At 49.2% G+C, this 20,110-nt stretch overlaps 7 protein-coding genes across 7 annotated transcripts; 2 read left to right on the forward strand and 5 right to left on the reverse strand.

Annotated features, from left to right (window-relative positions):
* Positions 1 to 5,086: 5,086 nt before the first annotated feature.
* N7458_000030 (phosphatidate phosphatase App1 family protein) lies at positions 5,087 to 6,734 on the forward strand (the record flags this gene model as incomplete). Its single annotated transcript, XM_056903424.1, has 2 exons — positions 5,087 to 6,100; positions 6,162 to 6,734. The coding sequence occupies 2 exons, from the start codon at positions 5,087 to 5,089 to the stop codon at positions 6,732 to 6,734; spliced, it is 1,587 nt and encodes a 528-aa protein (XP_056771191.1).
* Positions 6,735 to 8,536: 1,802 nt separating this feature from the next.
* N7458_000031 (putative MFS maltose transporter) lies at positions 8,537 to 10,306 on the reverse strand (the record flags this gene model as incomplete). Its single annotated transcript, XM_056903425.1, has 4 exons — positions 8,537 to 9,117; positions 9,168 to 9,505; positions 9,562 to 10,037; positions 10,088 to 10,306. 4 exons carry the CDS (start codon positions 10,304 to 10,306, stop codon positions 8,537 to 8,539), a joined length of 1,614 nt encoding a protein of 537 aa, XP_056771192.1.
* A 1,620-nt stretch (positions 10,307 to 11,926) lies between these two features.
* Positions 11,927 to 13,044, reverse strand: N7458_000032 (uncharacterized protein; the record flags this gene model as incomplete). The annotated part of the gene is made up of 2 exons (XM_056903426.1): positions 11,927 to 12,302; positions 12,356 to 13,044. 2 exons carry the CDS (start codon positions 13,042 to 13,044, stop codon positions 11,927 to 11,929), a joined length of 1,065 nt encoding a protein of 354 aa, XP_056771193.1.
* Positions 13,045 to 13,509: 465 nt separating this feature from the next.
* On the reverse strand, positions 13,510 to 14,813 carry N7458_000033 (uncharacterized protein; the record flags this gene model as incomplete). The annotated part of the gene is made up of 3 exons (XM_056903427.1): positions 13,510 to 14,080; positions 14,139 to 14,711; positions 14,761 to 14,813. The coding sequence occupies 3 exons, from the start codon at positions 14,811 to 14,813 to the stop codon at positions 13,510 to 13,512; spliced, it is 1,197 nt and encodes a 398-aa protein (XP_056771194.1).
* A 528-nt stretch (positions 14,814 to 15,341) lies between these two features.
* N7458_000034 (uncharacterized protein) lies at positions 15,342 to 16,556 on the reverse strand (the record flags this gene model as incomplete). Its single annotated transcript, XM_056903428.1, has 1 exon — positions 15,342 to 16,556. The coding sequence occupies one exon, from the start codon at positions 16,554 to 16,556 to the stop codon at positions 15,342 to 15,344; it is 1,215 nt and encodes a 404-aa protein (XP_056771195.1).
* Positions 16,557 to 16,898: 342 nt separating this feature from the next.
* On the forward strand, positions 16,899 to 17,474 carry N7458_000035 (uncharacterized protein; the record flags this gene model as incomplete). Its single annotated transcript, XM_056903429.1, has 1 exon — positions 16,899 to 17,474. The coding sequence occupies one exon, from the start codon at positions 16,899 to 16,901 to the stop codon at positions 17,472 to 17,474; it is 576 nt and encodes a 191-aa protein (XP_056771196.1).
* A 728-nt stretch (positions 17,475 to 18,202) lies between these two features.
* Positions 18,203 to 19,224, reverse strand: N7458_000036 (uncharacterized protein; the record flags this gene model as incomplete). Its single annotated transcript, XM_056903430.1, has 3 exons — positions 18,203 to 18,486; positions 18,551 to 18,930; positions 18,995 to 19,224. The coding sequence occupies 3 exons, from the start codon at positions 19,222 to 19,224 to the stop codon at positions 18,203 to 18,205; spliced, it is 894 nt and encodes a 297-aa protein (XP_056771197.1).
* Between the last annotated feature and the right edge of the window lie 886 nt (positions 19,225 to 20,110).

A 20,110-nucleotide genomic window follows, 5' to 3' on the forward strand; every position in this document is an offset into this window, starting at 1 on the left:
ACCAGGTTTGAAAATCGAGGACTGTTGTCCTCGCAGACAAATTGTTAGTCTACGAGGGTCCGTGTTAATTGATTCCGAGCCAAATGTGTGTCAAATGCAGACGCGCTCGGACAAGGTGCCGCGTACTTACTTTCAACGGAGGGAATCCCCGTACAACTCGCCGTAGCTCATGAAGATCTACAGTTCCCTTTTCGTCGACCCGATGAAAAATAGAAACGATCTAGCCAGATGATACCTCTTCATCTAATATAGGTCGAATGCGGGTGGCGACTGTGATGTTGGAGGAGGGCGCATCATACTGGCATTTAGCTTTCTGGGGAGAGGGCTTGAATTTTTGGACAAGCATTTGATGGCGCGTGGCGTGTTCAAGAAGGAATCGCTCCATGGTACTGTTGACTCAGTCTGTATTCGGTCTGTTTATGGGGAACAGAACCACTCCCAAGAGGGTTCTCAGTTAAGACAAGGGCTTGAGCCGTGATTTAAACGTGGGTAAGAATCGATGAAAGATGAAAGTGGGGAACTCCCCCTTGAGCAAACTCCATTGATCGTACCCCGCGCTCTGTTTCGTATAAAGGGCTAACGCTACAACCATAGACCCAATTCTTGTATACTCCGTACTTGATCTGACTTAAACGTTCATTAATGCATTTGAACATATTCCGGCTGTCGAGCGAATCCCAAAATTCAAGACGTTCTAAACGACTACTCAATGGTTATTTCTTCTAAACTTATTTTCCCATCTAACTTAAAATTATACCGTCGATGTGGTACGCGCAGCACAAAATATATCACCTGCCACGTCCCTGCCCACAGCCTGTGTAGTGAGCATGCAGAGGAGTCAGGACGACCCACCATGGCTATCCATAGGTCCGTTTCATTACTATTCTTATCCTATGAAACCTTTCTAGATCACTAATTTAATACATTAACAATAACACCAGAAGGAAGGAGAGGAAGGAGGAAGGGTGGCAGGCGAGGTTGGCAGATAAGTCGTTCTAAATGCTAAGGACAAGGATTAAGAATAAGGATAACTATTGACAAACAGTAACGGTTTCAGCTAAGATACGGGTGGTATCGGCAGGTACGGCTAATGAAGCTACATAAAGTATGTAACCGACAGCAATAAATCAGGTCCGAGAGATCGAGGGAAATGACGCTGGTGGCCAAGCAAGTGTGATTTTCCCTCACAGAGAGGTGGAAAAATAGAGCGCACACTAGAGTGCACAGGACGAAAATGGAAAAACAGAGGGTGAAAACTTCCGTTGAACGACTGTTCTCTCTGAAGCCATGACTTGGACAGAGCTTTGATTGGATTGGCAAGGCATGAGAACAGCCACCGCCCTGGTATTGACAATGGCTAGCCATTCTATGAAGTCAAGGCCGATCCTCGTCACAGACCTTGTCCGCCTCCCATTCGAATTCGTGGCAGTTGTGTATAGTTTGGTCGAGTCGGCTTGTGGGATGACGCTCATCAACGAGAAGTAATACGTGGTGCCAAGCGACATAAAGGAATGGAGCCAGCAGTAGAGGGTTAGGAAGCATCGGCAACCAAGATGAGCCCAGACCGGCTTACTAGGGTTTTTCTTCTACAGATCTAATACGGCCTGTGTGATATAGCATGTAGCTAAAGGTTAAAACTATACATGATAAGGCAAAACGGCAAGCATGGATTAAATCAGAACAATAACTGAACTATTTGAAGGGTCCTTTCGAGGACGTGACATGATGGTCCCTTGAAAACGTCAACTCTATCCCATTAAGACCGAATAAACGAAACGCAGAGCGAATAGTCTCCTTTCTCTGTACATTTGTTCGCAATAAAAATTCTCGGCTACGACCCGTTTCTGAGGCCTTGTACAGGTATGTCACCTCCTTCTCTGAACCTCGGAAGGAGAATGGAGTAGCTTGATTCTCATGGAACGGGAGGGACTTGTGGGTCAAGAGCGCTGCTGGTACTTTGACGTCGAGAGAAGTTTGCTATCAGACCCACGCAGTGAATTATCTCTGGCATTCCAACTGTATTTCGATATGGCCCAAACAGTTGGTTTCTCAATTCTATAGACTATATTATTTTGCTTTACGAGATTTCCTGAAGCCGTCGAGAGCTGGCTTCTATAAAATACCGGTCGAAGATACAGAAAGGCATACGGTCAAGGTTGTTTCTGGATCAATCTCAATGTTTATATCTCGAAAATGACCCTGACAGTGATAGCCCTCACAAAAATGACAGGCACGCTTGACGAAATTAATCTAATTCTACATAGTCGACGGTGCATTCAAGAATCACCCTTTACCAAAATAACTTGGTAGGATCAGTAGCAGATCGATAAACAAAGAAGAATCCCCCCAACACTGACACCACGTCCTCGCACTCAAACAAGGATAGCTCCTGAGCGAGACATTTCAATCGTGCGACAAACCATGTATGGCATTGAAATCCAATAGAAGCAAAGGCACCATTGAAGAGAATCCAGAAGAGGAGGTCAGAGGCTGAGCTCTTAAGAAACTCAAGATCCTTCTTCTCCTTTAGACTGCCGCGTTTGATCTCAAGAAGTCGCTCCGCACTGGCTTGGAATTCCCATACTCGGATCAGAAAGTAAATCCAAATCGTAAGTCGAACTGCGTCGTTGAAATAGGACAAAGTATAAGCGTGTGGTAGTGACTGCAATCGATTCAGCAGTAACAGGGCACAGTTATGGTCAGCTACGTGCAAATCTAGTTTTCGTTGGAGCGCGTCTTTATAGCGAGTATATCTTGAACTGATCGGATAATGGAGCCTAGGTGTGGGTGAATGGCTTGAGACCATGAAGAGTAGAAAAAGCGAGATCCAAGCGCGGGATGTGATTGTCGAATAGGTCTTGCACGATGGGCTAATGCCCCAAAAACCTGTATCTCCCACTGTCTTGGTATGTCAAATGCCGGTGGAGAATCTTTGAAGAGACCTCGTATAGGATCACACCTGTCACGAGCATTTAGCTACTATTGTAAATTTGTATAGCCTAGCTCAAACTCACGCATAAACAGTCGCTAATGGCCAAGGGCCCAATTTTTCTAGGCCCCCTAAAGCATAGACAATCTTTTGAAGAGCCTCGATATGCGCGTCGACTGCTTCTAGATTGCACTCAAGCGCCTGAATTTGATCTATGATTAGAGTCTTTCAACTCTAGGTAAGCTGATCAAGGAAATTCTCTGCTCTCATACCTCCGTGACTAATAAGTGTCCGATAACAATCACAGCTGATTCAGTGTATATTTCACTTGGCTTCGCTAATAGAGTTTGAATAAACTGAATAATATGAGACCTAATGTAGAAGGCGTCGTGTAAGGAATCGCGCACAACTCCACTTGTCATATTTTCCCTTTGGCGAGTCATCGCATAATCATAGGCACTCATCGACACGATGACCTCCAAAAGGGGCGGACGGTCGAGACATTGGCGAAGAGTGGAGTTAAGTATTTCATTCTGCCCCATTGGATACCACCTACGTGAAGCCTGAGCCCTAACTGCGAGGGTAGTTAGCTTTTTCAGGCCTCGGGCGTCTTGGAGGCTTGATTTGATGACTGACAATAGTCGAAGTAGAAATCCATACTTTGTTTCGAACGACGCGATAATGCTGGAAGAACATCGTCAACCCTCGTTAGTGGCGGACGATGAAGTTGGCTGTCCATCTGGTCAACACGTATTATGCGCATGGCGAGTGTATGTTGATCGTTGCTTTTATTCTCTGACGCAGTGTCAACAATGGATTCGGAGGCTGGCAGCCATGCCCCTAGCGGAGGTGGTGCTTGCATGGAAGCCCTCAGTTGTTCTAGCTGCAATTGGCGACGGAGCCTATGATACTTCTTTCGTAGAAATGACTGCTTCATCCGAGAGTCTGCCTTTTCCTGCGAATGTTCATTCTCGTGGTCCACCCAGAGAAAGTCACGAGAATTCTGGATCACTTGTTCATCCTTAGTGGGACTGGAAACAATGTTCATTTTCTCGGTGGAAATTGAGTGGGCATTCGTCCCTTTGAAGTGGCCTGATGGCGATTCCAACGCATATACCGATCGATAAAGCTTTGCCAAGCCAGAGATGGACAGGAACGAGATGAAAAGAGTGTGTATTGGATGTTGATTGGGTAGGTGAAGACGAGAAAGCGGGGGAGAATAATGGAGAAAATGGAGAAAATGGTGAAATGGGGGGGCAGAGACTCAGAGGAAGGAGCCATCACGTGCTTGCAGGATTCTGATGTAAATAGATGCTTCGATGACCACCCTAGGCATGTCCTCGGGAACATGCGGATTATTGTGGAGGATCAGCTGTTTCCCTGGGGTCATGATTAAGCCCCAGAAATAACCAATTTACAACATGACACTCTCTAGGTTCGCGTCCTAGCCACAATCTGCCGCAGAATGCACAACATACTTCCCCGTGGCTCGCAGATGTTCTTTGGCGCTGCCTGATTGATCAGGGGCGGGATCATCTCCGAAAATATAATAGGCTACCCCCAGTTTAGACAACAATATGTATGCACAGTAGGAAGTATGAACGATGTACTCCAGTACATACACGCGCCATGACGTCTTGGCGTGCGGGAGCTGAGATCATATTTCAAGTGGATCTCTTCTAGGTTAGCTATATATATATATCCTACCCGAGTTTACATACCTTTGTGCAGGGCTCATGCTTCATGACCAGCCAGGATATTGCCTCGATTATGGTCGGGTACCATTTGCTTTGGCATGTCCTTTTGGCAATTACCTTGGTCTGCTTTGAGTTTCCATCGTCTCGAGGCCAAATAGATTGAGTCCACCAATCCCTTTTTTTTTTTTTTTTTTTTTTTCTTTTCGCGGGAGTGACGTCGGTGGACCCCGTTGGACCCCCTAAAGACCCTGTTTTCCAAGTTTCATAATGTCAATTCGAATTGACCATGGCATGGACCCGAGATCCATTCACTTTATTTAAATTCGTGCCTGCCCAGACTTTCTCGGATGCTGACTTAGAGGTCAAGATAACTAACTAGTTACTACTACGGTAACTAGTCAGTCATCTTCGGAATTCATTATCCTTAATAATCACTCGATTTGACAGGACAGTATCCACGATGAGGCCCGCCAAATCTGGGCGCCAAGCCCTGTCCGCTGCGCTGCTGATTGCTCGAGTCTCCGCTTCCCCCGCGCCCACGGTCGTTCCAGTCATCATCAACATCAACAATAATGACATCGCCCCGCCCGTCATCACTCCCTCTCCGGTCGAAAGCTACCCATCCCCAGTCGTGCAAAGAGACATCTTGAGCGACGTCGAATCCGATGTGAACAACGTGCTCTCCAGCCTGGGCTCCGACCTGCCCTCGTGGGTGGCCTCGGGAGTACCCAACTTCTTCCAGGGCTTCCCGACCGGAGATGCAGTGGCAAGCTCGCTGGGGTTGAAAAGCTCCGACTTGGCCCCATTGCCCACCAACGTGCTGAACGTCGATCCGTATGCCAATTGGACGAACTCGGGATGGAACGTTCGCTTCCACGGAAACGTTTACAAGCAGCCCAACACCTCCATCTCCGACTTGAACACGCTCGCCAATGTGTTCCTCATCGACACCAAGATCACAGACCTTCCCGAATCCGAGCAGGACCAGGCACGCAACCTGACCGCAGAAATCTTCGTCGTTCAGCAGCCCAACGTCGCTGTCAACGCCATTCACCTCGAACCGGCCGCATCGCAGGGATCCAGTGGACAGCCTGGCGGAGGGGGATCCTCCAACACAACTGGAGGCTGGCAAAATGTGACTCTGCCCTACAACACCACGGCGGAAGGTGATTTCGATGCATTTGTCCCAATTGCCAGCAATGGGCTCACTGCGGGTAATGAAACATCCGCAATTCAGAGACTGAACACATACGTTGATGGCGCATCTATTGGAAATGCCACTGCCTACCTGGTACCTCCAACCGGACTGACTGTGGTGTCCGACATTGACGATATCCTCCGCATCACCAAGATCTATGAACCGAAACAAGGCCTGCTCAATTCCTTCGCGAAACCCTTCACGCCTTGGGAGAATATGCCGGACATCTATCGGAACTGGTCGACCAGCCTTCCCAACATGCATTTCCACTACCTGGTCAGTCCATACTCCATTTGCAGACCACACGGAATTTTACTAACATTATTTCCGCGTTAAGACTACAACCCCCGAGCAAATCACCAGAAACTACATGCAATTCATCTACAGCACCTACCCGGGTGGCTCCTTCGATACCCGGCCTCTCAACTTTAGCGATGTCTCGGCCACACTCTCTATTCGCAAATTTCTGCTGCAGAAGATCTTCGAAACCTTCCCCGATCGCAAGTTCATCCTGATCGCCGACACCAGCAACAGTGACATAATGCGTGACTACCCTGAAATGGTGACCGAATTTCCCGAACAAGTGCAGTGCATTTTCCTTCGCAACGCCTCCGCCACCGATTCTGGTGACAAATTCCCATACGACACCTCTGGTTTCAAGAATCTCTCTCAGTCCCAGTACATGTTCTTCCTGAACCCGGATGACCTCACCAACTTGGACATCGCGAACGGGGAGTGCTACAATAAGACGATCCCTCAGAACTTGACCTTCAGTTACCAGGGGCTCCCACTGGGACTGGGAAAGCATTCCGGGGCGGGTGGTGGTTTGACCACCAAGGAAGCAGCTGGTGCGAGCAGTCTGGTGGCGCTGGTCGCCTCGATGCTCACGGCGGCCATCGTCTTCATTTAAATCTTGTTAATAATTATGACTCATATTATTCAGCTCAAGCCAGTGTTTCATTTCATGAAGTTTCCCCGTCCACAAGGATCAATACCTATAGAAACCATTCCAACGGCAGACACTCGCAAGATGAAATCACTTTCATCGCGCAAAACATTATAGCAGAACGCCATAAGCAATGTAGATTAAAGCGATGCCAGAGATGAATCACGAACAAGCTTGTCCGGTCGCTTTGAACCGGTCTGCCTCTAAATGGCCCTCGTGAATGTTCGGCATGTCCGGAAAATACGCATGTCACACAAGAGTTCGAACGAAGGTCCAACCACCAGTCGGACTTGATGTTAGCGTTAGTGAATTATCCGGCCGGGGGATTAGAAAACTGGTCGATTCTACATCTTTCTTTCCGGGTGGGCTCGTTGACAAGAGAAGAAAATAAAAAGGGGGAGAGGGGGGTTGATCGAGAATTATTGATGGAAATCATGGCGGTGTTCGTGTTGAACCGGTTCAGTAGAGTTGGGGCTTTGGAAGAGAGGCTATTATTTGTGATGATGAGAGCGCTGAACGAGCCAATCGGTCCAATACTACAGTACTACTCTGGACAGTACTATGACAGGGATAAAGGTAAAGAATGCTCAGGTGGCGCACGTCGTTATTCGAGCAGGGGACGTCGTCCTGTTTCCCAGCTACAGGCGAAAGGGCCAAAGCATAAGCACTCACCAAACCTCGTTTCCGATTTAATTTGACCAGCAGCTTGGAGGTGCAATCACATTTGGGCAGCTCTTCGCTGTTCGCCAATGGGGTTACCCTGAGGTAGTATTGGCTCAAGATTGTGGCGTTCTCATCGCCGGAGAATTGCCGTTTTGGGGATCGATGGAAGGGGGTTGGTCCAGAATCCTTCCGTCAGCCCATCCGAGTCATGGCGGCGCCCAGTCCGGAGTTATTTGGTTTGAGATAGGCCGAGCCTTTGCTTCTCACGCGAGTGTTCACATCAGCTAATCAGCTAAGCCTATCATAGTGGAACGAGGGAATCTAACCGAGAAGGGCTAACTCGTTAGCGCAGTGCTTGACTGCGCACCACTACTAACAAGTTTCCAGGGGGCAAAAGTGGCTTCGGGAAATACCAGGCTCGGCTGGATGGAGGGATGCTTATGCTGGCGACATGTGTACCGACGCTTTGGGGGGATACCTGTGCGATGCAATGCAAGAGTTTGATGGGAAGGGTACATGAGCGAGATCCAAGATGAACCTCACATCTGGGCAAAGTGGAAATGATCTAGGAACTTCGAGGAGGCAGGATGGTGAGTTATATTATTTAGACAATCGGGCAATCTCAGACAGTCCAACCGTCAGGCTCGGCATCCTCTTGTCCGCATGGTTCCAGATGGGAATATGAAATGGGCCAGTTCGAACACTTCGGTCAGGCTTACCCCGGACGGGCTCTACCCCGCGCGGAGTAGCCCCTCGACCAGCCGCTAAGTCACAACTAGCGCGATTACAGATGTGTAAGTTACGATATCAACCAATTATTCAACTATTAGCTATAGGAACAAAACTTGTATACATAAACCAGACTGAGCGATCCTGCTCTGTCAGAATCACGTGGAATTAGCCTCTTAAATCAGATAGACCAAAAACAAGCCTGGTACTGTAGCAAAGCAGCCAATTACCGACGAGAGTAGAAGATGCCGGTACATTCCGCCGTAATCCTCACTCTTCAAACTGATCTGGAAAAATAATTACCTGTGAGTATCGAGTAAGGAACTCATCTCTACCACTCATTCCGGCACAAGCAGTACCACTCCAATTTCCATCTACTCATCGTCGCGGATATCGACGACCGTCTGCTTCCATTTGCGAGCTGGGACATGACGATTGAACAGAATGTCGATCTCACGGAAGGACCGGTGCTTCATCTCTGGAATCCAGATCCAAGACATGGCGGTGCAGACAAAGGCGGTACCAGCCCAGATGTAGCCGCTCTTGCCGCCCAGGTTCCACTTATCAGTGTTGAGCATGTAGCTGGACAGGAAGATGCAAGGAATATTGACCAAGTAGTAGGCACCGCGTCCAATACCGGTGGTCAGTGGCCTGAGACGAACGGAAGATGTCTCCCCGATGATGACCCATGAGGCAGGGGCGGGTCCCAAGCAGAACAGGACGGAGACGATCAAGCCAAGTGATGCTTGCGCATTGCTAGCCGCGTTACCACCGCCAACTGAAGCCGCAATACCGAGCGCGATCAAGAATGCACAGTTTATGAATTGACCATAGACATAGATGGTGCGTCGGCCGAGGTATGTGGTGAGAACCCAAGAGAGCATGACCATTATCCACTGGAGGGCAGAAGTGATGAGACCAAGTGCAAATGCGGTGTTGTCAGCCATGCCGGCCTCTGGGCTGGTGTTAGTCTGCTGTGAGGTTGCAGGAACAGGCCGGACTCACGTTTGAAAAAGTAAACCGCTTGGTTAGCAATCAGATTGCCCGTCAGATTCTGAGATGCGTACACACCGCACACAATCAATGTGCGGTAGCGATCGGTACCTTTCCACAGTTCAATGAGACTGGGCTTCTTCTCAGTCTTCTCGAGTTCGATCGTACGACGCATCATTGCGACTGCGTCAGCGGGATTATCATTTGCACTCGCGCGCCCAAGGCGTTTGACAGCCTTCTCTGCCTCAGCCAGGCGGCCCTTTCGTACGAGCCACCAGGGCGATTCAGGCGCAAGGAAGAGTAGGATAGCGAGGGGAGTAGGGAAAAGCCACTGGAGTGCAATGGGGACTCTGGGATGACTGTTAGTACAGTGTTCCTCGAATGGTATCTATGGGAGCGGACGAACCTGTACGCTGACGGGTCATCCTTGGATTGGTAGTGGAAAGTGATACCGCCGACGATGATCGACCCAATCGCCCAGAACATCTGCAACATTTGCGTGGCTGGAGCTCTCAGTCTCATGGGCACAATTTCGGCACAGTAGGCGGGGGCATTGGCGATAAAAATGCCCCACGGGATGCCTTCCAGGATCTGGGACGCGAAAAACATCCCCGAGCTGTTGCCGAAATAGAAGATTAAGATGAAGAGGTTCAAGCACATGAGACCGCCAATGGTTGCCCATCGATATCCAATCCAACTGGTAATGGGACCTGCGATGAATACACCGATGAAGGCACCGACCGGCCCGCTACACTGGAATGCTGACTGCCATGAAGCTTCGATAATATACTCGCCTGTTTTGCTGAGTACACCAAAGTCCTGGGCGAATCGTTTAGTGGCGACGAACTGTCCCATTAAGAAAACACAGTATGACTCCATGATCTATCGCAACGTTAGTGGAATGATCTGCCTATCAAGGGGCAAGAGCTTACAATGGTGCACGACATCACGAATGCCCACCAGCTGGCAGCGGGATAGGCCTTGACAGCCTGGAGCACAGTCATACGATGTTCGACCTCCTCGGCATCGATGGCGCCCACTCTGTCGTAGTCGACCTTCTCGCCGACATCGTAAACAGGTCCGCCCGTGGAGGCAGGCTGCGCCTCGACCTCCTCCGCTGAGGTCTGCTTCTCTGGGGTGTCGCTAGTCATGTTGACGATTTCTGAGAGAAACGGGTGAATGGAAAGAGACGCAGGCACGACTGGGGGGTTTCAGATCTTTATACCTGCGACAACACGCTCGTGATGCTGATCCCGATCTTAGCTCAATTGAGTGAAGCTTGCTCCGGACCTTGACCCCGGTCATTTTTCCGGGGGCACTACTGTAGCACCCTTGTCGAGCGAAGGACGGAGTAATCTGATAGGTACTAGTCGGGACGAAATGTACTGGTTCGTTTGCGGGGTCTGCTGAAGTGGCAATTTGGTGGGTGTGGGTCTGTAGATGAGGCGTTCCATCCACCGGAGAATTCCCTGCTTTGGGTTCGTAGGTACGAGAGGAGAGTCCAGAATCCTCCCTCCTTCAGTTAGTGCGAGTCAACACTACCTCCTGATTCTCTGTCAGGGTGGTTCAATTCTGTTTAGCCTATAATAATGAGCACGTAAATTTGACCGAGGAGCTGGGAGAGGATAAGCGCTAGATTATTAGTTGGCGCTGTGCTTGACTCCGGGTATCGAGTACTACGGGCAAAATGTTCAGCAAACGTGACCCATTCAGAATGTCTTCAATTGGACGGGTAGGATCCAAGATCAATATTACCAATGTTTAGAGAACCTGACGAATCCCAGCGTCGGACACGGCTCGGGGTCATCTCATCCGCGGGCTATGGGCTCGGCCAGTTTTCCCCCGGACGGTCACTACCCCGCGCCATGACCCCGGACGGATCCTGAATCTCCTCCAATGGGGAAAAGGAGCAGTACAGGATGTGTGTGAGAGTGTAGTTCATTTACCCTGACCCCTCGTCAAAGTTGAGACCTTGGATTGAGGTACACAAGTGTGATAATCATTCTCTAACCCTGCGAGTAGGCGCGGTTATTTGTAGTCACGAACTGCAAGTCGCGTTTCACATTAATTTCAACGGCAGAATTCCCAATTAAGCGGTATTGCTGCCCGTAAACCTGAAATATCAGGCCACCAACGGTCAATCCCAACCAGAAGGAATTCTGATTTGGCCAATAAGGACCCCCGATCTTCATGGTCCACCTCTCATGCGATTTGAATCGATTTGAACCGATTTTCAATATGATCTGGATTGTATACGAATTGCATGCGAATCGAATTGAATTACATGCGATTTACACTAAACCTCCCTACGGGGTCGAGCTCAAAGGCGGTTTCTTAGAAGATATTGTTACGTCCGCGCTTGAATAGACTGAATGATAAATATTGCCTACCAGAAAACCACGGATTCGTGGTCTTCTAGGGCATATATCTTGACCTTTTCCTTCAAAAGCCTAGAGTTACACACCGAGCTAAATCTAGAACTTCACTTATTCTCCCACTTCGTGCAACTCTGGAAAGGTCAAGCTCAATTTCAGAACTCTAGAAGTATTTGATGCTTGCAAAAGAATCCAGGAGAAACTCAACGTCTGTTGCTTATCACCCACTGCTACCTACTTCCCGACCAAAATTATCGCCTCAGCAATGTTGCCTACCATACAATTCAAAGGAATCTTTGTGATTCGTAGAAATATATCACGTCCAGAAGAATATGCTTGGGAGTTGCAATAAACAACTCAGTCCGGGAAATCGCAAGATCTATGTTATACAAGTCTTTAATCAAATGGGAAGTCTGCAACACCAGTGCTGTACCCATTGCAGTGCGACTCGGCACTGTTGTCGTTGGGCTTGCCCTTGGAAGAAATACCAGCGTTGGTCTTTCCGCCATCTTCCTGGGGCAGTTGAATTTTCTTTTTGCACTGCTCACTGAACCAGATACCGGTTGCCACGAAAGACCAAGAATCTGGATTCTGCATACAGAGCTCTGACTTACACAGGCCATCTTCAGTCTTGGGATCCTGAGGCGTTTTCCCGCACAGTGGCTTGTTACTTGTCAGCGCGCGCATAGCCGGTCCATTACCACAACGTCGGTCAAAGGTGCCCATGGCAAGCAGGCGAGCGGCATCGAGGCCATAAGCTATATCCTCACCCCTATAGTGAAGTTAGTCAAGTATGTTCGTGGGAGAGGTGAGAACAGCACGTACGGATCAGGGCCACCCATCGCATAAGACGTGTGGATAGACTCGTGGACAAGGACACCAGCACGTGAGCGCTGGGCATCACGAAGGTCGAGTGAACCATTTTCGCACTGCTCAAGACGATTATCGGTCGTATCAACGTATCGCTCCTGCTTGCGGTCGATATTCTTATCGAAGAAGTGATCGCAGACATTGAGAGTACCATGAGTCTTGTCCGCTTGTTTCATGAAAGCAACAAATTTTGCACAAGACTTGGCCTTCCCAGCGCAGGTAACCGTAAGTGTATAATCCTTGGCGTTAACGGTTCCATCAAGCATTTCGGTGATGCGGGTCAGCGTGTCATGTACTGTCTCCTTGTATTTGGGCATTTTTTGAGCTGTTTTGGCGAAGAAGATATCCTCATAGCCGTCCTTGCTCCAATCGGCCTTCGCAGAGTTGACCATTGCAATGGCATTTCGGAACTCGGTTTCAATTTCTCCTTTCTGCTCCTGAGTACATGTCTCGCCCTCTTGGGTGGAGTAGTTGATCTTCACATTCTTATTGTTGGAGTCATCATCTGGGTTGCTTGTGTTTGGCGTCTTAGCACAGGATGTATCAGCGGCACGATTCTCAATTCGGTTTATTGAGAAGGCATTTGCTCCAATTGCGAGTAGACAAAGGGTAACGAAAATATGCAGAAAGCGGAGGTTTGTCATGATGGTCAAACAAGACGTCGCACATACGAGGTCAATAAGAATGGTTTTTGTCGAGATGCATACTATAGTGAAAACTGATCTTTATAAGCCTCCCAAAGACAGCCTTCCGTGATCATCGACCCTTCCACTCTGAAAATATCTCATGGGGGCCGTGAGCCCCGTTGCTTAGCCTTCAGCAAATTTGGGGCGTGCTAGGACGGACTCTGGGGCCAAACAACCCGCTTGGGAGGGGGCTGTTACATGTTCGGAAGCATAGCCTGCCAGGAATAATTAACCTGTATCTGAGCTAAGTTAAGAAACTGTCATCGTGACAATCTACCTTGGACCCCATTCGGGGTTTGCCGATAATGGGGCTACTCCGGTGGGAATACTAGGGGGTTTAAATATGAAGCACAAGTATGAGGGGCGAGATCCAGTAAAATTTGGGCATTGTGACGCAGGGTAAAATTAACAGCGAACAGAAATCTAAGGAGTTATTGTAAACTCTAACGGATTTGAGGCCGGTACGACTATGGGGGGCCGATCCATCCAGTCGCCTGCTTCACGATCACTTGGTAGCATCAACACCGTCTCCGCATGATCCTCCTTACTGCCCCAGTTCCACATCTCAATGACCCGGCCATCCAGCTGGTAACGAACTTTGTCACCTGGAACCAGATCAGAGGGAAGTCGCTCATCAATCTCCAGGTCCTGGATCCAGGACTCCCCTGGAAAAAGGCTAATCCATCTACGATCCTTGCCGACATTCACAGTAGTCTCGCAATCGTACATCAAGTCAGTCATGGCACATCCAATTCTTTGATCGGGACAATACTCCCATGTGTCATTCTCACTGGACCGAAATGCCCATTCAAATGGGATCATAAGATTGAAGGCATCGAAAGTAATGGGTTTCGTGCCCCGCTCTGGATCGCCATTAGGGTCCTTTGAGACCAGACCTCGATACGTGACTGTCTGTACCAGCTGAAAGCTCGTATCCGAGAGATCCTTACTGCTAGCGCCAGCCAGGGTCACAGTCAGAAGCGGCGTCCCTGGGCTACACAATTATGCCGTTAGCAAATGTCTTTGCAGACAGTACATTTTCCATTACGTACGTCGGGTCTTGAGTCCACTTTGGTAGAGGTGTCTCGTAGAAGGGAGCCGGTGGTTCTTCGACCACGGTGAACAGCACACGAGGTGTTCCCGAAAGGACTGCGCGAGGTATAGCATTGTGCGATCTGCCCTCATTCTCTTCAATCCCCCCCCACGCCCACCAGTAGATTTCACCGCCAGGCCATAACAATTCGTACTTCTCACCCGAAACCATAGCCTCGAGCCAATTTTCTGGGATGCCCGCGAAAAACCAGGTACTCTCGCCGGGCTTCAGCTCAAACAGGGATTGGGCTCCTTGAGCGACCCGGGGCTCTGTCGGATCATGCACACGCCACGGCTCAGCCTGGAGGCTGACCCTTTCCAGTCGGTCTTCGGCGTCGTGTCGAAGGAGGACCAAGCCTCCAGATCCCCAGGCATCTACTGTGTCTGACCAGTAAAACGAGCAAGGCTCGTTGTGGCCATCAGTCCCTCGGTGGAAGCGAAAGACAACCCCACTGTTTGATTTTCGTTTGGCGATCTTAGAGTCGCCGAGGCCTTGAAGCTCTAGCGAGAGCGTGAGATTTGGAGTATCAGGTCTAGGAAGGGGTTAGCTGTAGCCCGTTTTTCCAGTTAACAAGGACTTACGCTGCATCAGCTAGTGAGTACTTCAAAAAGGGAGCGATTCTTGAATCGTCCATGGTTCTTGGTTCTTGACTTGTTCGTATGAGTCGATGGGTGAGTGTGAAAGGCAGCAATGGGATTTCCCGAAATCGCGTCAAACAACTCTGGGCTGAACTCGAGTCTGATTACTAACAATGATCTGCACTGGAGGGGTAGACAATCAAAGAAAGCTAAACCAAATCGACGTGGCCCCCAAACAAGCGATGAAACATGGATGCTTGATACTCAGCCTCTTAACAGTGATAGCCCCCGGCTTGGCAAGAGGCTTAGCCCCTGCGAGTCATGCTTCTTGGCGGCCATGTCATAAGCCAAGCTCACTTTTGCTTTGGGGCCTCTTCTCTCGTAATATGGGGGCTGCAGGTTCTACGAGGCTTAAACAAAATTTGCTTTCGAATCTATGCTGTCAAGCTAATTTGGTTATTGAGATATGGCGGATTTGAGCCTTCTCCGTGCGAGGGCTATGCAGTGCGGAGTTCATGATAATGGAAATGTCTTGTTTCCCGCTATCTGGAGCAGGTTGATATGATCTGTCTTCCTCTCTCTTCTCAGTCTGAACTATTGAGTCTGTAGTGGTAAAACGTACGCGGGAGCGTGCTGATCTTCACTTCTGTCCTATCTCCCAGAAAGGGTGCAGCCTGATCGCGCACAGCTAAGCCAAGCATGTCTGCCTCTGTAATGAGCCAGTATGTCAGCTCCAATCGCCGCAGTTCTGGCCAGCCTTCCCTCAATACAGGCAACAATTTCTGATCGAAATGCTTGTGGTATGGACAGTTACCTCGACATGTGTTCTTCATCCACAGACTCTTCAGCTCCGATCGAACCGACGTAGACACATCATCATATTGAATCCTCAAATATCGTGGCTGCACTGATTGGATAAAGGATGATAATTCCTCGTGTATTTCCGATCCAGGGTAATACCACCCGGGAGGCAGGAGCTCGTAAGCATGTAGCGTCTCAATACTCACTTGAGCAATCGTCAAGCTTTCCAGTCTCGTACATCGTGCCACCAGATCTTGATTCAAAAGATGCCGCATCGGCCCTGGTGGGACTTGCTGGGGCAATGAGTCTGGCGCCCAGTCTTCCTCCATCGGTTCTGCGTCGGACTCGTCCCACGCAGCAAGTCCCCACTGGTGATCTTCCCGTATGGGAGGCTCCTGGTAATTCTGTCCCGATCGTGTATGGCCACGTTCATGCAAATTGCAGATAGCCAGAGTCTTTAGAGGTGTTTTCTCATGGCCGTGGAGAATGGCAGATGCGAATCCATAGTGCATTTGTCCACTTAGTCGGATATTGTGGGCGGCAGGGAATAGAGGAGGAATGGGTTTAGGGGGGTAGAAATGCATACTGCCCCCGTTGATATCGACAGAACGGACACGATTCAAGCGCGAAAACAACTCGACAACGCTGTCCAGCTCATCTTCAGGGAAGGGTCTGGTAGCCCGGCTCTGCTGCAGGCACATAGTCCGGGTGAGGGATCGGACCCACGAGGCATACTTAGGCTTGTGGTACAAAATCAAACTAGTGAAAGCGCGCTGGCGACCGCTGAGGCTGGGCGAGCATAATGAGATTTGCCCCCCATCTTCCTCTGTAACAATGGGGGGCAATCTGTGTATGCTGAGGTCGATGTAACGGTATAAATGGGGGCTGAAGACAGCATGAAATGATGTGGATACGCGTGCTAGGAGGCTTAGATCGTGGGAGGATAGATTGTCCGCTATCAGGGTCCAACACTCGATGGGAAGCAAAGATAGATCCATGATGAGATGGAGTGGTCGAGGAACCTGGCAAAGGGAGAGCGGGAAAGTCTTAACTGGGGTCTAAAATCTCTTAACTAATCTTAGCTCAAACCTACCCAAAGATCCCTGGCCCCATGGCCCCAATCCAGAGTTTCGATGGGTTTACTAAATTGAGCAACGCATATCGCCCCCACACGGAAGACCTGCATTTCGCTGTTGCTTGTTCCATATACAAAGGCGATGGGACACGTAAATAGGGAAAGATCGCATCTATCAAGTCGTCCCATGTTTTAGCCCTCTATCGTTTTCCTTCCATCCTTCTAAACCAAAACAATCCTCCGCTCTGTCCATACCCTGACCACAATGCTTTTCCGTCTCTACTCCTTCCTGCTCATGGCCACCGTGGCCCTGGCCGTCGTATATCCAGGTGCCAAAAAGCCATGTACAAACCCATTGCCTCAAAGCAAATGGAGTCAGTTAATCCAGAAAAGCATGAAAGCATACCCGAAAGGCAACAATCCCAAAATCAACTTCAAGCCCCCCGCTTGGCAAGAAGACACGCTCAAGGGTATCACCTTCTACGCCACGGGAGGATGTCACGGTTCCGGCGCCGATGCTGCAATCTACGTTCCTCGAAAAGACTTCACTGGAGATGGCTCCAAGCTGTGCTCTGGCTCCAAGAACAACGATAAGGGCGGCAAGGATGACCTCGAAGACAACGGCGCCAGTTTCACACTCGATGGCAACATTGCCTCCAACTGTCAACTTCACTTTTTCAGCGGCCTGGGCTGCAATGACAAGGATTGGCTGGGTTTTATGTCGGCAGCGGATCAGAAGGGCGGATGCTCCACGGCATCTAACTCCCAAGGAAAGGCGATCACGGGCATGCGTTCTTTCAACTATGTGTGCGACAGCACGAGCAAGGATGACAAAAGCTGAGTGGTTGTTCATGTGCTGCCTGCTCATGTGCAATTTGTACCAATTAGAAGACTCCCTTTTTTGTCAAATATTCCTCTCAAGTGCAGTGCTCTCAAATCTTGTCGATCCATCTACGTCAAAAGCCGCAGTAATACTCTTTGTATCACATACGAATAGCCTTAGTTAAGCGAATTGCCCTTAGCCTATTGTTTTTCGCCTCCGAGGAGTATGGCGGTTTGGGCAAGGAGGTTATCGAGTGCCGCAACCTGGTGGGGTCCATTGGGGGCACAAAGCCTTGCCATGCGCCCAGCCTGACCCGTGATCGATATTCCCGCGTGTTTCGACTCGATTAATTTAACTAAAATAAGCGATGGCCGAGATAATATGTTTGCGTACGGAGTTTTGGAGCAAATGTTTCTCTTTCATGGGCAGGAAACCTCGAGGATAGACCTGCTGGACAATAGAATGGCAATAGAGAAACCCTCAGAATATCAATTTCACCCCTGTCTCTATATCTGTGTATCTTGTCGTAACTCCAGCAGAGTCCAATCGATATCTTAGGTAGGTACAATTGGAAACATATCCTAACTTTCGGAAGTATTGTATGGATTGAAACGCTATACAAATAACCTGAAGCATGAGATCCTGCGATTTGTAACACTTATTGAATACACGTTTATCAAGAAACGATAACTGGAAGTTTATGCAATATAAAACGATGAATGAAAGTCGAACGTTTCAATAACACTCTATACAGGCAGGACAATAGGCTTTTGCTGAGGTCCCCAAAGTGGCCAGATTTCAGCCCGAGGAGTAACGCGACGGCGGAAATATCCGTACTGGGCATACCATGTAAACGACTCGGCGTTTTTGACAAGATCCTTGCAGTTGGCACTGTTTGAGAGACACTTTTTAGACATTTGGGAGTTGATGTAAAATCCAGTGTTGTCCGCAGGTGTAGGTTTTCCATCGACAAGAGGGTTGGTGTTTCCAATCCAACTCGCATGAGTAAGCTCGTGGAATATGCTGCTTGCTAGAGAATTGTCAGTATCTGGGTCATTGACAGATGGAATGTTGTCCCTTGTGTCTGAACATACCATCGGTCCCAAATCCGTATCGTTCGAGGTTGCGCACAGTCTCCCAGTCGTTCTCGCTGACATCGGCTGGGCCGCCATTGTTTGAGTGTTTCTCGCTTGCCGCAGCCTTCTTCCATACATCGAAACGAGCTTGCTTCCAGAAAGGAGGACAGAAGTTGATGAAGGACCCCGCGTCATTGGGCAAATCAACTTCAAAGGCAATATCGTTATCGCACTTATACTGGGCGACCCCGCCGTCATTGCACGAGATATACAACTCAGTTTTTGGACGCCCATTCTGCGATGGCATGGAGTTGATAAGAGTGTTCATGTTGTGCAGAACCTTCTCAATACCAGCCCGGAAGTCTTTGTCCCAGCGCAGAGCAAAGAATTGTGTGTATCTAGGTAGAGTCAGATGCTATTCTAGACATAGCTCAGGGAAAAGAAAAGAAAAAGGGGTCATACCCGGGATCATCAATGTCCACATCCAGTTGATCGACATAGTCAGGGTTTGCGCCACTCTTTTCAATGGCCTCAAGTTTTGGTTTGGTTATTTCCCAGCGGTCCCATGAGTCGGCGGCCATTTCCATGGCACCTTCCCAGGCGCGTTTGACTGCGTCCATACGCGTCTCCCCGTGATTTTCCGGGTTTGGTAGATCGCAGGTTTGATCCCACCCGGCAATCTCAACGTTCATCACGTAGCTCGGAGTTGAGTCCGGGGTAGAACCACGAGGGCAGGCTGCCGCTTGAGCAAGTCCCAAGTAGAGCGAACTCTGAAGGAGAAAAACGGATAGACTTTTCATCATGGGGAATAAACCAGAGAGACAAGATTGCAGGAAGGATATTCTCGAGGTGACTGTATTCTGCATGCTGAGAGGAGATTGCCCTAGACTTTTATGACCAGAGGGGCGATAGAATCTCTCAAGACGTGTATTCCGAGCACAACCACCCGATTTCCACATTTAGCCCAGAGCAAGCTATCACCGGGTAGTATTGGGGGCTGTTAGCCTTCTTCCGTTTCGGCCTTGGGGGCTGTTTGATATTCCTCGGGGGTCAAGGTTTGATAGATTGGGGGCCGGTCCCTGAAGGTCCCTGGGGGCTTCGAAGGCTTAGACGGGGCCATAATGCTTACGCTTTGCTTGATTTAGGAATCTATTCTGATTTCCAACATTCCTGCGTTTTTGCGACCCACTGATATCTTCCATTAGCCTTAGTAGTAGCCTGGACTTAGACGAGTCCCTCATTTGGACCCTGATCTCCATAGTTCATCTGAATAGTTCCATAATTCAACCCCCATTTCCATCCCCTGCCCCTGGATAATTACGACAAATACCTATATTTGGATCATGCCTGCCAGCTGGGGGCCATAGACACTATGTAACGGGGGAAGATGAGCAGAGAGGCGAGCTTCAGATACCATTCATTCTAATGTAAGGTAAGATAAATAGGGCAAGCCTTCTTTCCCAGGTATCATTAGATCACATCACTCCTCTCTTTTTTGTTCTTTACAGCGACTCATACTCATCATGCGCCTTTCTCATGTCGGTGCTGCCGTGCTTTTGGCGGCCACGACGACTGCCA

Source organism: Penicillium daleae (genome assembly GCF_028827525.1).
Source record: "Penicillium daleae strain IBT 16125 chromosome Unknown utg000001l_segment0_segment0, whole genome shotgun sequence".
Taxonomy (NCBI): domain Eukaryota; kingdom Fungi; phylum Ascomycota; class Eurotiomycetes; order Eurotiales; family Aspergillaceae; genus Penicillium; species Penicillium daleae.